This window comes from Pygoscelis adeliae, unplaced genomic scaffold (assembly GCF_000699105.1).
Source record: "Pygoscelis adeliae isolate BGI_AS28 unplaced genomic scaffold, ASM69910v1 Scaffold41, whole genome shotgun sequence".
NCBI lineage: Eukaryota > Metazoa > Chordata > Aves > Sphenisciformes > Spheniscidae > Pygoscelis > Pygoscelis adeliae.
Genome location: NW_008824373.1, coordinates 5170424 through 5186025, shown reverse-complemented (window position 1 = coordinate 5186025; position 15602 = coordinate 5170424). Strand labels below are relative to the sequence as shown.

Sequence of the window (15602 nt, the reverse complement as noted above, 5' to 3'; positions counted from 1 at the left end):
ATTGGCAACTATGAATAAATGGGCAGCTTTACTGAAGGAAGGGAAGAGAATCAAATTAACTTGAGAATGCAGAGGATTATTCAGAAACAAGTGAAGAGCAGAGGCCGTATCTCTTTAGCTACTACACGTATTCTTTGTGTATGCGGTGATATTCCAGTGATAGCACCACGTTTGCAATTTTACTTAAACATTGGCTGCTTTCATGGTTGGATGGCTATTACTCCACATTAGGAGGGTGGAAATAATAGAATAATCAAAGAACTTGTAGCGCATATACTGGACAGTAATGCTCATTTATAGCTACTAAGCAGCGATGGATAGCTTTGTAGTGAAAGTACCTGGGCATAGGAAATGTTGAGGTGGAATTACTTGCTGCCAGCTTGTGTTTTATAGGTATATATGCAGGAGAAGGGAGGGCTACCTTTGTGGCAGTGGTGTTGGGGTTTTTGCTTGCTATGGATAATTGGTGAACTGGTGTATGGAAGCATCTTGGTGACAGTTTAATGATCATTTGGTGCTGCTTATATATAATCCCTCCCCCACCCATGACAAACCTTTTCCCAGTTGGGGCTGGAGGAAATGAGTAATGCTTAACCCATTTGTGTGATCAATTCACTTAAGCAGCTACTGTGAAATGTTAATCACAACTTTAATTTGTACTGCATTAGCATTTTGATTAACTTGTAGGCTTGCTAGCACACTTGAAGCACTTTTACTCATAGTTACAGCTCGGAAATGACTTTTTGATTAATTAAGTTTGTTAGACAGCAGCTGAGCTTCCTGAATGCTAACCTTATGGGGCTAAAAGTTCAGGAGAAAGTTACTGGGAATAACTGTTGCTGTTGAAAAGGATTCTTGTGAATGCGCTCAAAATTTTTTAATTATTGACAAAATATTACATTACTACTTTGAAATTGACTTTAAACTCTAAAGAGGGCAGGTTTATTATGAGAAAGATGCTTGTGTATTTTTCATGAGTTTGGTAGATTTGTGTAAGATTTGGAACAAATGCCATCTTTAAGACATTGTTTATGTTTAGGAAACTGGGATTTCTTGCCAAGAGACTTTTCTCAGAAACATTTTATTGTATTTACAGTTCACTAGCATAGTAGAGAACGTGAATGTATTAATTACTAATTTGAAAATAAATTGGACATTGGGACTCAACAAGTTCTGAACATGTTGGGTTATGCCCTACCAAGTTTATATTGCTGGTATCGCATTCCAGAGCTGCTTTTATCTCTGTAATACCATAAAAAAAAAAAAAAAATCAGTAAGAACCCAAGGGTTGCACTCCACTAAGTGTAGACAGTAAGTGATTCGTCCTTTCCCTGGTTCTGATCATACTAATAATGTTACTATGGAGGCTAAAGGATGAATACAGGGGTAGGAATCTTACAAAGCAGCTAGGAAGGTCGTAATTTGCATACATCAGTGAGACCTTTATGATGATGGGAGAATGAAGAATTAGTCTCTCGTAGGGGGTAGCAGAGCATATGGAAGAGGGAGCTGAATATGCTTGTAAAAAAAGTGAAGGGAAGGGGGATGCAGAGGGCAGAATAAAAGGAGTGCCTCCTGAATAGGATTAATTACATCTTATTCACTATATCTCTGATAAAGTACGGGGGGACGGGGTGTCTGTAGGCTGAAACTATACAGCTGTATGAGTCTGATTTAATTGATCTGAAAGAACTCCTCCCCTCCCCAAATCAACACATTTCTAAAAAGTAATCTTGGACTAGATCTCTGAAATGCAAAGGTTCTGTAGATACCTGTTTTACCAATATATAACACACAAAATGTAGTGACCTTAAAACCCTCTGTAAGACTTCTTCAAACAAATTCCAACTTTTCAAGTCAGTTGTTTCTGGGGTATATAATTGAAGCATCGTAATCATGATTTATATAAAAACATGAAACTTCTAGTACATGGCATGCTTTAACATCTGGAAAAATATTTTACTTGTATTAGTATGATCTCAAGTCACATGTGGATCATAATATAATATTACATATTGGAAGGCTTCCTACGTTTGAAGCATGTGCAAAAAAGATTTATTATTATTCTGAATTCATAGTTTTCAGGAAAATGGGTAAAATGCGTACACTTTTGCGTAATATTATCTATAAATACTTGTCATATAAACTCTGTAGTCCTAAACAGCTGTAATTGGGCACCATTCTAATGATTTTAATAGATCTATGGATTTAAACTCTTATTTCTAACTGAAGTCTAGTCATAGACAACAGAACTTATATTAGCATGCAGTGAAGACAAGAGTGGGGATGTTTTGATTATTTGATATTGGAATACTATACACAATAAATTCAGGTACAAAAATAGGTACAAAACCCAACCAGCCTTAACTCAGCTTTTTGATGTAATTGTGCAATAACAGTTTAAAGTATTTTAGTCTTACACAGTTTATTTATTTTAAATTATTGTTTCCTTCCTTAAAGCATCACTGCAGAACAAGGCTTGCATTTGTTTGGCTAAGAATGTGTTGGATTTACTTTACATAAACTTTCAAGTCTAAGGTGAATGTTGTTCTACGTAGAGGGCTGTATACATTAGTGTACCAACCTTCAATTTCCCGAATGAAGGCGCTCAAGAAAGTGTCATAGTCTGTGCAGCACTGATACAAAAAATAAAATTAATCTTTTAAGAGTGGAGAAATTCGAGCCATGTAGCTCACCGTGAGCACTCCTGAAGTTTCAGCCCCCATCCACCAAGTCGTTGCCACCAACGGCATCACTGTAGGCAGTCGGCTTTTAGCTGAGTAATCACAGATGTAATTCTCAGCCACAATGGCGCTTCTTACATTACCTTAGTCTCCTTAGCTAGCCTCTGTATCCACAGCAGTTATCATTGCTCATTTAGCTTCATTGCCACTTTCCTTAAGTATAATTTAGCCACAAAATATTGACGTTTATATTTACAATGTTTACAATTACATTTATATTTACAGTATTTAAGTAGAAGTGTTTAGTATATTCAGAGTTATATGACAGGTGACTTCAAACAGAAGACAAAATTATTCCAAGCAGTATGCAGTCTCTGTTAATAAGATGCAAGCTGTTTCATTTTAACACTTCAATAACTTACCTTAAAGAAAAAAGCTATTTAAGTCATTTGAGTAGATCAGAAATTCTGCTAGTTGTACCGTCTCTGTTCCCCTGCCACCTACCCAGTCGTACAAGAGTGATCCAGAATATCTGGCTTTCAAATGAAGGATGTGAAAGTAATACCAAAAACAGTGTTAAAACTTTGCAAAAGGTTTCTAAAATAAAAGATATTTCAGTTGCTAGACAAACCTCCTAAATGGGTGGGGGGTGAGCGGGATGGATATGTCCATTATGGAACAATTTAGTATCTGTTATTTTGAGCACATATTCAGAGTGCTTAAAAACACCAGAGAAAATGTACCATAAAGCAAATATATATACATATATATATATCAAAATGTTTTGCTACCAGTATGTTTTGCTATCAGTGAGTATGCCACACACACACCTCTCCCACATCCTATCTCCATCTTTGCTTCCCTTCTAGGTAGGGAATTATAAACCATAATTTAAATTCCAAGCATGGATAGTAACTTTGGCTAAAAAGAGACAGACTGTAAAATCTCAGCTTCATGTTAGACCAGAAAGGCACAATTCGATCAGTTTAAATAATTCAGTACTTAAGGATAACCAACCACTGCTCCTGAAAATAAGATGATGGAAACCTGGTAATAGATGCCGAGGGTTTCGTATTAATGCACTCCTGGAATGAAGAAAGAAGTAGCAAGATTTTGATCCAAACATTTTGACATTCAATTCTCAATATCATCAAAATGAAAATTTTTGCCATACCTGACAGGGTACACCTACATCTACCAGTTATTGAGCATCAGCTTTTTTGTCCTACCCCCGCCATGGTTTATAGCTGGAGGCTTCCCATGTTGGTATTGGTACAAGCCAAGCTACTTTTGATAATGACAGACAAGATGTTAAAGGATGTGTCACTAATTGCTATTATTAGTTTGTGGTTGTCCAAGTATGACACTTGAAAGGCTTAAAAGCTAACACCTGATTCTTTCATTAAAACCCATCTCAGTATAGGCCTCTGCTTTTATTCTCCTAAGTGCAGAAAGAGGCTCAAATAAGATGACGGTAAACACATTTTCCATTGTAACAAGCAATGTCTCCCTTGACTCCATCTATTTACTCCATCTTTTCTACTTTAGGTTAAAAAGTGGTGGGCTTAGGGCTTTTTTTTTTTTTAACTTGTTGGTTTACCAAAAAAAATTTGTGTTTTTTCTGTAAGTAAAAGCATCTTTATAGTTTTGTGGTTTCACTTCTTGCACTCACTGTCCTCTTCTCTTAATTTTTTCTCTATCATGAAATTATCCTGTCTTGGCGTGAAAGTCTGAGGCTAGAAAGGCAGATAACCAATTTGTGCCATTTCTCAGTTTAGAATAATATTCTTAATCTGTTCCAATCTTATCAGCTATAAGATATTTAGAAATTAATATCTTCTTTGCCAAATAAGAGTTAAGAGTTAAGAAGCCACAAATTTCTAGAAAATTATGCTGGTTTGTAGTTAAAAACAACAACAACAAACCAAACAAGCAGCAACTGGAGAAACTAGAGAGACTAAATGTTACTCATCAGATAACAGAAATATTAAATACTTACCATTTTTTCTTTTGTCTTTGATATTACTTTATTTAGTTGCTACATTTTATATAGCTAATTTGGAGATGGGGAATGACTCAATTTGTTACCTTGAGTATTTATAGGAATTTCAATAACCATTTAAGTATCAAGCATCTGTGTGTTTTACACTTAGTGAAAACGAAACATGTGCGGGTTTCCAAGGCAGCAGATGAAACAAGCCAACTTTACCATTGTTCTGACTTTTTCACAATGTCACTGTCTTGGGTTTCACATCCAGATAGAGATGCTGTGAATAAATTCTATGGGTGAAGAAGCAGAAAATAAGGAGGAAAAGAGGATTTGCCATGTGGATTCATTATAACAATGTGGAACACAGAGTCTCACACACACAGGCTTTCCTTACTCCCTACGGGATATCTATCTGTAGGCCTCTATCAATTTCTAGGAGATTTTCTAGGTTGAAAGGATCCTCCAGTTAATTTCAGTGTATAGCTTGTTTTAGATTTATCTTTCTCTTACGTCTTCTCTCTTCCTTCTCCCCTTTTCAAACCTCTGTTAAAAGGGGTGGGGGTAGGGGAATAGATTTAAAAACAAAAAAAAGAAAGAAAACAATGAAAACAGTGTTATGCATGTATCCTCAGAAGCATTTTATGAAAATACCACTGCTTCATGCTGACTAAAAATGCAAGTTACTGTATTCTTCTTGCCGCTCATGGAAAAGACAGGATATCTATGCACCCATTATTCTTCACGTATATACAGCAGTCTCGTCATTAAGGAACATGATGTTTCAGGCTATGTCAGAATAGCAGAAAGGAAAGAACAAGAATCAGGTAGTGGAGAATAGGAGAGAGATACCATACTGTCTGAGCAACACGCTCACAGACACGGGCTGTGCCGTATGTGGAGGCTTCAATATATTTTAAAATGTGGAAGCAGCTAAAGAGCGACTCGCCCTGTAAGTTTAGAAGAGGGACTTCACTCTGATACATGCTGAGAACAATTCCTTCCTTATCTGACTAAAAATCATGTGAACCAACACATAAATCTACATGCCACGAGGCTGCTCCTTTCAAATGTGACTTCTAACATCATTTTATTTTCTATTGGGTAAAAAGAATCATACCTGGAAACCACCTTGGCAAGCCAAGTGAAAAGACAGAGAACCATTAATGTTGCGCTGTGAGGTGCTATTTCTAGGGTCACTAGGAATGTTATTAGGGTGTTTCAGGGTGCTATGGCTCTTCCTTCAAAAAAGGCGAGTTAAATGTTAAATGTAGGTCTTTACTAGCTGAAAGGCACTTTATCCACAATTCATGAGAAATGAGACAACATTTGTGTAATACAGGGTAACACTTCAAATATTTTTCTAAGTGTCACTGATCTTATCACCCCGATCTGGAATAAAACCTGTTGAAATTGCATTGTAAACTGCTAAAATAAACTGTGCGACTGGCCGGGACTGAAACTAACTTGTGTCTTTAAACTCAGTATTTCTCCAGAATCAGTGTAATTTAATTGAAATAGCTCTGCGTGTGTAAACAACTCCTTTGTTTAAAGAAGATTTCACTGTTTAGTTTGCCTTAAGTAAATGCTGCCTTTTGTTTGTCTGTAAAACATTTGATTAAATGTAAAGACTTACATAGACAGCTTCTCCTCATTACACTAGTGGCTGGAAAATAAGTTAAAATGATGCAGGTATCTGCTGGCTAAGGAAGTATCAAGCAGTATCATTTGTCTCTAAAAGAAAAACCCATGGAAACATCTTAAGCCTAGTCCTAAAATCAAACTACAGCTCTCCTAAGATCAAGAAGATGGTATTTAAAGAAGTGTTGAAACTGTTCAATATACCAGACTCTCTTCTTGCTTTCTTAAAAGCATTTTCTAGCATTTTAATCAAACTCCAAATTTCCTATGTGGCAAACTACTTTTAAATACGTGACTTTCTTCTGAGTTAGAGTGTTGTAATATGAAGACCCACACTTTATTGTGATTGTAATGGTATTAAACAACAAAATAAGCAAGACAACTAATGTATTATAATTTTCTTCAGCAGCTGAAATGCTTCTATAAATTGTAATAATTTTTTTAATGTACTCTAGAGAGGGTGGAAAGTATATATTCAAATAACTGCATTTACTATTAAAAAAATTATGTTGAAACCAAAAGCTGATGTTTGAGCCTTTCTCCTTTGGAAGAACTCTTAAATTCCCTTTCAGACTAACTAAAGAGAATTTAAGTCCGGTCAGGAAAAAAGCAAGCATAACAATTTTTTCATGTCAATAGGGCCACTCGCACAATCCATAGTGAATTTTGCAGATTTGGATCTTTATGCTAGTGATACTTATAGTATACCTTTTACTTGCATTGTCTAAAACACAGTAAGTAGAAAAGGAACAGAAGCTCACCAGACATGGAAGGCAGGATGATCATTAACACTTTCAAGTGTGATGTGTAGCTGGATAGGGGTTTTTTGTTTGCTTGGGTTTTTTATGTACTTTGGGGAAGCTTTTTAGATTCAGGATAGAGATGCCAAAAGAGAGACAGCCAAGCATCCCTCATTCTCAAGACAATCAACTGTTTACAATGCAAAGGGTGAAATCCATGCTATTTCTGACTGCTCTTACTCACCCTAGGTAAACTATTAGCTATTTTGTAATCTTTCTTCAAGATTTCAAGTTAGGTGTCGGTGTTGAACAAAACCTCCAACATGCTCATTAAGCTAAATTGTAGGGTTTTTTTAATCTAGTCCAATTCAAGAGATTTTTCAAGTCCTTAGGTTAAAATGGGAATAATAACTGCTACTGGTAAGTGGCTTTAGTATTAATTTTTTAACAAATATAAATATGTTGTTTGAATAAATACGCAATTCTGGCAAAGCTGTCATGTCAAAATATAAACCAATACTGCAGTTAATTGTAGCTTCTTCCTTTACAGTAAACTGTGAGATTTATTCCTTTCACTCTGAGTTGGATTATGTAAAAGAGAGGTTTTTTGTAAGGAAAAGAGCCCACCTTCTGCTCTCACCCCCAAAAACATGGTGTAAATTACCTTTTCAAAGCTAAGAGCTGATGACGATGCAGGATTTAATCCATCTTTTTTCAAGGTTAATTCAAAAGGTGCCTACTGCCATCAGTAGAGCTTGAAGCAAATTCCTATGTTGAATGCCTAGAAATTCCTGTATGTTAAACATTAAATAAATGATTTCACTTGTATGAACGAGGTAGACAATTATACTTGCATTCTCTTTTTTTATATATGCCTCCTTTGATCAGGCAATGCTGGACGTTGCAGCACATCATGGCTGGCTGGTGACTGCTCTGAATATAACCAATCTGGTGCAGATGGTGGTTCAGGGTAGATGGATACACGACTCCTCCCTGCTTACTTTGCCCAATATAGAGCTACACCACCTTTACCTTTTTCGGTATGTAATTTTTCTACGCATTTGCAGGTTTGCAATTCCATTCCACCTCTGACTGCTGATTGTGTTTGAATGTCATTGTTGTGCCCGAGAACGTTCATTAATGCACCAGAAGCAGAACTCATTCTTTCACAGGGATGCTTTCCCAAATGGAGTTTCTGTTTCTGTTTTCAACATTCATTGATTAATTAACCCCCACAGATTATTTTGAGAACCGTGATTCCAGACAAATTAACAAGAGATCACTGGAAGGGCTCCAAGTCCTAACAAATCTTACTCTGTATATTAATTATCTCTTTATTTTAATCCATTATAAAGATACATTGGTATCCATCTTAATATCATAGCTAATGCTAAGCTCTATAGATGCCTAGATGATGCAGTAATTAATGCTACCCAAAAATAAATGGCCAGCATTTAATAACAGAAACCAGTATCGAGATTTACCGCCAAAACAACTGAAAACAAATGTTTGCTTTCCCTCCCTGGGCATATGTTTTGCTGTCTCTATCAGGAAGTGGAGCCAAGGCAAAAGGAAGAGTGTGCATGGAGGTTACCAAGGACCTATCGAGTGTCTTCCCGAACTAATGGCTGCCTGCGAAGGAAAAGAGAATGTTTTTGCTTCCATTGTGGACAGTGAATTGCAAACAGCACACATTTCACAGGTAATACTTCCTATCCGTGGTGGTTATCAATGTGATTGGAAAGGAAGAGTAGTTGGGAAAAGAAATACTCTCTTCACTTCCCTTCAGCAGGTATCATGTGATGTTCTGTATAAAGCGCAACACATTCATTGCTCTAATTTCAGGGTACTGCTAGTTTTACAGGGTTTCTTCTCTGCCTGTTTTCTTAATATTATTTTCATTTATTCCCTGCTAACCAGTAACAGAGGCTGGTTTATGGCTGATATTTCCACATCTCTTTGCTCTAAAGACGCTTCTCTGGGTCAATCTGCTGAGTGTTATCCACCTTTTCATAGCCAGCTATGCACTAGGAATACATGCATTGCAAATGGCATCGTAGCTGGTTTCTGAAGTGGTCTGTCAAACACCATTTTTTTCTGACAATACCCCTAGTAAAAGATCCAGCGCTCATTTTCTATTTGCAACAGAAAGAGCAGATAAAATTTTCACACTTCACAGGGGGCAGAAAAAAAATACTATCTCAAAATGTTGAGGCTGCTGGAGTCTTATTTTCAGTTTGGTTTTCAAGCCATTTCCAGCAAAGGGCAGCTATATTCCATAGTATTCATCACATGCTAAGCCTATTGATTTCTAATAAATGTACGAAAGATGAAAACTTCAAAAGCTATACTTCCAGTGTTTTTTATTTGAATATTTAAAAGGACAGCAATATGTCCTGTGTTTGACTGTTCAGCTTCAGTTAAACCTTTTACTGGTATGCAAACAAGAAGAAAAGTACGTAAATGTCTATAACAGACATCTGCATCTGTAACTAAATTAACATCAAAATTTTGAATTAAGAAAATGTATTGACATCAAAACAAGGCTTCCTTTAACAACAGATTTCTAACATAATACACATTGATTTCAGTCTAACTTTCAGATGTGATAAAAAATTAGAACATTGTTATAATTAGTTCAGGGAGAACTCAGAAGTAAACTTACTTAATTTATTTGCATAAATTGCCATTCTGTTATCTTTAAAAGCAAATGCAAATTGGCTCTGTCTGATATGATGATGGTTATTTGGCTCAAAAGTGCTTCAATTTGCGTAGCAATCTGGTGTCGTCTCTGCAGTGAGGCGATCCCAGGTAACATACAAATCCTGAATTATTCCAGAAATTAGTATGTTTAAAGCATCAATTTAAGTGCTAATTGCAGTAGTAATGAGAAAAAGCAGTACTACTGTGAGATTTGCATCTACTGCCCCATCAGTATGCCTGGAACGGCTGCTGACTGGCAGAGGATTTGGCTGCTAATTAAATAATTGTATGCATGGCAGTGTTCTCGTCTGATTCAATAGATGAAGATTAATCCTCAGATAAATATGTTTGGCTGGTATTGAAATGTCTTAGCAGTTTCTTCAAAAATAGCTTGTGAGTATGTGGTGTGTACGTTCACACTGTGAATGACTCTATGCCTCTATATGTCTATGTTTGTAAATACAGATGCATGTAAGAGGGAAAAACGTAATGCCTTAGCATCACACAAGGAGAAAGTTTCATTTCCGTGAGTTGGGAATGGCCGTATTGGGTGTAGCGACGCCATGACTGTTACTATGCAGGTCATTGCAAATGTGAAACATTTATACCAACATTTTATATTCTTTACAGCATTTTTTTCAGAAAAAAACTATTGTAATACCTAGTAGAGAATTAAAATTCATATTGAGCCTGCCTGTTGAGTGCCTTCATATGTAAAGTCCTTCAATGCACACTTAGACAGGGGCCAACCAAGAGAAAAATTCTTCAATAAATAATGCATCTTTATGATATATTTTCGATAAAGAAAGATTATAAGATTACAGAGTTTAAGCCTAGCGTTCTGGCACCAGGCCTGGACAAAGTCAAATAAAGTGGTAAGTACACCACTAAATTGCCAAAACCATTCTTTTCCGAACAAACCCTTTACTTCTCACTCACAGTATATTGAACCTGTGTCTTAAACCTGTTACCAGCATGAAACTGGTAAAAACAGCTTGAGCTTTGCATAGATTTGAGGCACACAGGAAAAGGAAGAACTTTCACATTTGGAAAGAAGAAAATGTCTTTTAAGCAGGTTGGTAATTAATTTTTAAATAGCAGCTCTTGAAGCTGCTCGTGGATTTGGAATATTAAGCTAAGTCCTAGGGAGACAGATTATTGGCAAAAAATGCTAATGATGTTATCAAAGGTTCATGAAGAATTTCTCATGTGATTATGATTTGAATCTATGGGTTTGGTAGCTAAATACATATATAGCATATATGTACATGCACACATTGGGCATGTCGATATATTGAAAAGGAGATAATATGTGCTTGTGTCATCCTAAACAGCAAATAAACAGTAAAATTGTCAAGAAATACCTAAGTGACACAGGAGCCTGAGTTTAATTTTCCAAAAGTTAGTTATAATCCTAAACCTCATTGAAACTCCGTGAGGCTTTAAAAGCTGACAGCCTAAATTCAAAAACTGTTTAGACTGTAACTCTGACCTTTGGCCTAAGCTCTATGTTTGTTTCAGTGATTCATTCTGAATCATACTTCTTTAACAAATCTTTTTCAGTTTCTAAGTCACTTAGGCATTAGGCACCCTTTAAAATACTAAGCTGATATTTGTATTATTGAAAGAGAAAAAAGAAGCCTCAAGATTGAAAAAAATATTATCCCTGCTGTAGTATTAGCTGCTTTTACTCTGGAAGTATCTGTGTTCCTATAATCTTCTTTTTCAGCTGCTACTACTTGACTTTTTTTCCTCAGTAAGAAAAGCATTTCTTCATTTTCTCCGCGTTGCATGGATGACAAAAAGGCAGCCTGCTGCCCATACCGTGTCAATGATCAAGCAGTCCTAACTTTGCCTTTAATTTTCAAATACGCAAGGCCTGGAGAATGACATATTACATCTACTTTCTTATCTAATTAGAAAGTTACTCAGAGTTACTTTGTTTTGTTTGCACTGTAAAAGCTACATGAGGACATGACAGCCTTTGACAAACAGAGTATGTTGGGGTTGTACGTATAAACCAGACCGAGTCATAGTCTTCAACAGAGCGACAGGTAACGCCACTAAAGGAGTTAATACATTATGATCTCTGCTGAAATTAAACTTTGTTCTAACATAACTGTAACAGGTCTTGTCCTCTGAGATAGGGCACATGAAAGTTTTCCAGGTAGATGATATCTACAGTATAACCAAAGGGGTGATCACCGGGTTGGTATATATTAGGGTGCCTCTACTGAACACAGCAGAAGTACACTGCTTTGGTGCAGAGAGTCTCACACAGTAGGTCTGTACAGTTCCTACAGTAAGCTTCGTCTTAAAAACCTTTACATTTAAACAGAAAAACATTTGCCAGTTAAGGTGTTACTACTCAAGTTGTCTCATCCAGTGTCATCTGTTGGAGGTGATTTTAGTAGTGTCTTGTGTGTTAAATGTAGCGAAATCCTGGCACCAACTATTTGATTAAGAATGTCTGCGGTGGTTTTTCTCCTCCTTCAAGGTGCTGCCTTTTTTTCCCCCTTTTCCCTTTCAGAGTTGGGACAGACAGGGATATCTTTTCCCTTAACGTTCTAGCTGTTTATTTTCTGTTATAATTCTCCTGTCCTTTCTCAGCTAAGGCACCATTAAGAGCATCCGTGCAATTCATCGGTGTCCCCTGCTTTTACACTGCAGTTCCTGAGTGCTCGCAGCTGGCCCTCCCCACCTTCTCCTTTGAACAGACACGGCTGTTCATGCAGCACACAGAAGAGGGAAGAGAGATTAGTTTTAGCCTAAACCAGTTTCTTACTTAGTTCAGCCAGGCTCTCGTAATGCAGCCATTTTAATCCAACGTTAAGTCTGCGCTGCAGCCGGAACGGGCAGTCCCGCCCTCCCCGTGCCATTTTCACCTCTCCTGACCTCGCGCACCGCACAGCTGCACAAACGCTGTGGCCGGTTCGGACGAGGAGGTGGGAACAAGCATCTGGGGACGAGGGGAGGAGGGATCATATCAACCCTCTTGCTGACAGTCAAAATGGGCTGTAGCCAAGCGGCTACGTGAACGCTTGTGCCAGCAGGGGAGGAGGCTGGACCGCTTCTTTCAGTGGCACTGAAGGTTCATGCTTATTCCGAGTACTCACGGGATTAGAGAGTATGCTTCCACAACCAGCTTTAAGCTGATCCAAGTTCATGCTGTCACCAGAATGATTAGCAAGCTGATCCATCTAGCTGCACAATCACAGCATGGTAGTGCCAACGTATCGGGGACGGAGGGGGGGACAGCTAGCTGGCGAGGAGGATGTTGGACAGAGGGACGGCACCACCTTTTCCTACGGCGGCGCGAGCTTAGGTCTGCTTCCCCTGGCTGCTGTATCCCGAATTATGTATTAACATATACCATTATTGTCAGTATGAATCATGGCAATGATGCCTCCAAAAAGCAAACTGAGTTTTTATTAGGGCTCTGTGTCTTCCAGCGCAGAAAAAGTAATCAGAGACACATTAAGCACAATCTAAATGAAAATAGATTTTGCTGAAACGCAAGATGGTCAAACCAATACATGAAAAATAAAATATACTTGAGGTTTTTTCCAGATAAAACATTTCTGTTCCATGCCAGTATTGCCCATGTGACTACGGCTACCCTCTTCATTCCCACAAGTTCCCATTTTGACATCTGCTGGCTCTTTACCAAGATCAATATTCTTCTTCCCTTCCTCTCCTTCCCACCCTCTAGCTTTTCATATGTGTTGTTTGAAAACATGGGTGAAGCGCTGACTCCTATTTTGTTTCGGGGATGGAGGGGAAGGAGAGCAGGGCAGAGGGCGGTTCTTGGGTTTTTGTTGGTTTTTCTTCCAGTGCCAGCCTCATCTGTCTTTTTCAGCCATAGCGAGGCCACAAATCACTGCCTCCATTCCACAGCCCATTTTTCCGTTTCTTCTTCCTAACGAATTTCATTGAGTGAAGACGCTGATTTTCTTTTTACTAAATGAAAGCCTGTATTTACTCCCCTCCATTTTTGTCACAGCTTCTCAGAGCTGCTTTTCCTTGTCTGACAGAGGCCAAAATGAGAGATACACAGGGCTGCGTAGTCAGGATGCCTCTTCAAGGTTGAAGAGAGTGTCGTGTTCAGCTGCACAAATTGTATGCCTCTAACAAGAGTTTTCTGTACAAGGATGAGGGGAAGTTGAGGGCCTGTTGCAGTTCATGAGAAACGACAGAGACTTCAGCTTCCTCAGGAGGACCGTAAGAAGGAGGGTTCGTGAAGATCGATGCAAGAAAACCTTTTAAAAACAAAAAAAATAGGGATAACTTTGGATATGCAGTTGAACTTTTGGTTAATTATCTGAACTGATCCTCTGAACTCTCTGAGGTTTGCCCATTGCTAATTAGCACTGCAGTGACCTGTTCTTTATGGATTATGCTAAGGAAGTTTAACTTGAAACTTAATTGTACTAGTTTTTAAGTGGCTTATAGGGAAAAAATACTTTAATCGGGAGCGGTAAGGAATTTTTCCCGTGTTCAGACATCAGTAATCTTAGTGAGGCATGTGTAACGTGCTTGGGGAGTTTCACATTTGTTTTATTTGCTTAGAAGAAAGTAGAGTAAAAGGTTAAAGAAAAGTATTTTATGCTTGTGATTGAGAGTCTTACGATTATACGTGATATTCTAATACATAATAAAGTATTATTAATATAGAATAAATATGTAGACTGCGCATCGAATTGTTATTGTTACAGTGACAATGGTCTGAACTGTATAGATTGTCTTGTAATCCACAGGGATCTGTTTTTTCTACAGGCTTGGAATTTCTTGTCCCGTTTGCCAATTCTAAACGTCAGCCTGAGCATTAAGGGCTGTCGGGACGACCCAGCTCAGCCACAGAACGAAGTGCCTGTTCCTTCTTTGACAACAGACACGCGAGACGACAAAAGATGGATCAAATTACATGCTGATCAAGAGTATGTGCTCCAAATAAATCTGCAGAGAACCCAGATGGGGTATCAGGTAGATTAATTTATCATTTCCTTCCCAAGTGCACAAGTTTCCAATAATCCATTTACATTATCAATAACGCTTTACGCAGCATAACAAGTTTTTTTATGGTTTAAGTATTATGTAAATTATAAACACTTTCAAAGCCTTTTCTGTGATAGTAACGAAGCAGATGGTTCTTCAGGTTGCAATAGGATAGTGAATAGACTCTTAAGGTAAAATCTTAGACCAATTCAAGTCAATGAAGAAAATCTCTCATTTTTTACAAATCAGAAACTCATAAAGTTCATATGCTTGGGTACTATAAGCAGCGACAGTAGAGAAGATAACTTCACAGGCAGTATTTAAGTACTTGCCCGCCCCAAACTCCTACCGCTCGTACTTTTGCATATCCTGCTTCCCCAAACCAGTTTATAAGCTTCCCTATTATATTCCCCTGTACCTCCAAACTGCATACCAGACCCATACCTACAAGTATGTTTCTACTCGTAACACATCCTCAGGCCTTTACTGAGGATATTGTCCTCATATTTTACATTTGGAGCTTTTTTGAACAGCTCCTAGAACAACTTCTACGTACAATTCTTTTCCCCACCCAAATTCCAGTCCCACCCCTTTGCCCAGTGTCGTGGTTTAACCTCAGCCGCTCGCTCACTCTCCCCGCCCCCGGTGGGATGGGGGAGAGGATTGGAAGAGTGAAAGTGAGAAAACTCATGGGTTCAGATAAAAACAGTTTGAGAATTGAAAAAAAGTAAAATACCACTACTACTACTACTAATAGTTATAATAAGAATATACAAAGCAAGTGATGCAATTGCTCACCACCCGCCGACTGATGCCCAGCCAGTCCCCGAGCAGCGGCTCCCCCCGGCCCGC

The 15602-nt window shown here is 38.0% G+C and overlaps 1 protein-coding gene across 1 annotated transcript in view; it reads left to right on the top strand.

Annotated features, from left to right (window-relative positions):
• The window catches only part of ASCC3 (activating signal cointegrator 1 complex subunit 3), a 273528-nt gene that overhangs the window by 255392 nt on the left and 2534 nt on the right, over positions 1-15602 (top strand). The window contains exons 37-39 of the mRNA XM_009320160.1: positions 7941-8092; positions 8604-8754; positions 14532-14738. Coding sequence (XP_009318435.1) covers positions 7941-8092; positions 8604-8754; positions 14532-14738 — 510 coding nt within the window. The remainder of the gene's footprint in view (positions 1-7940; positions 8093-8603; positions 8755-14531; positions 14739-15602) is intronic.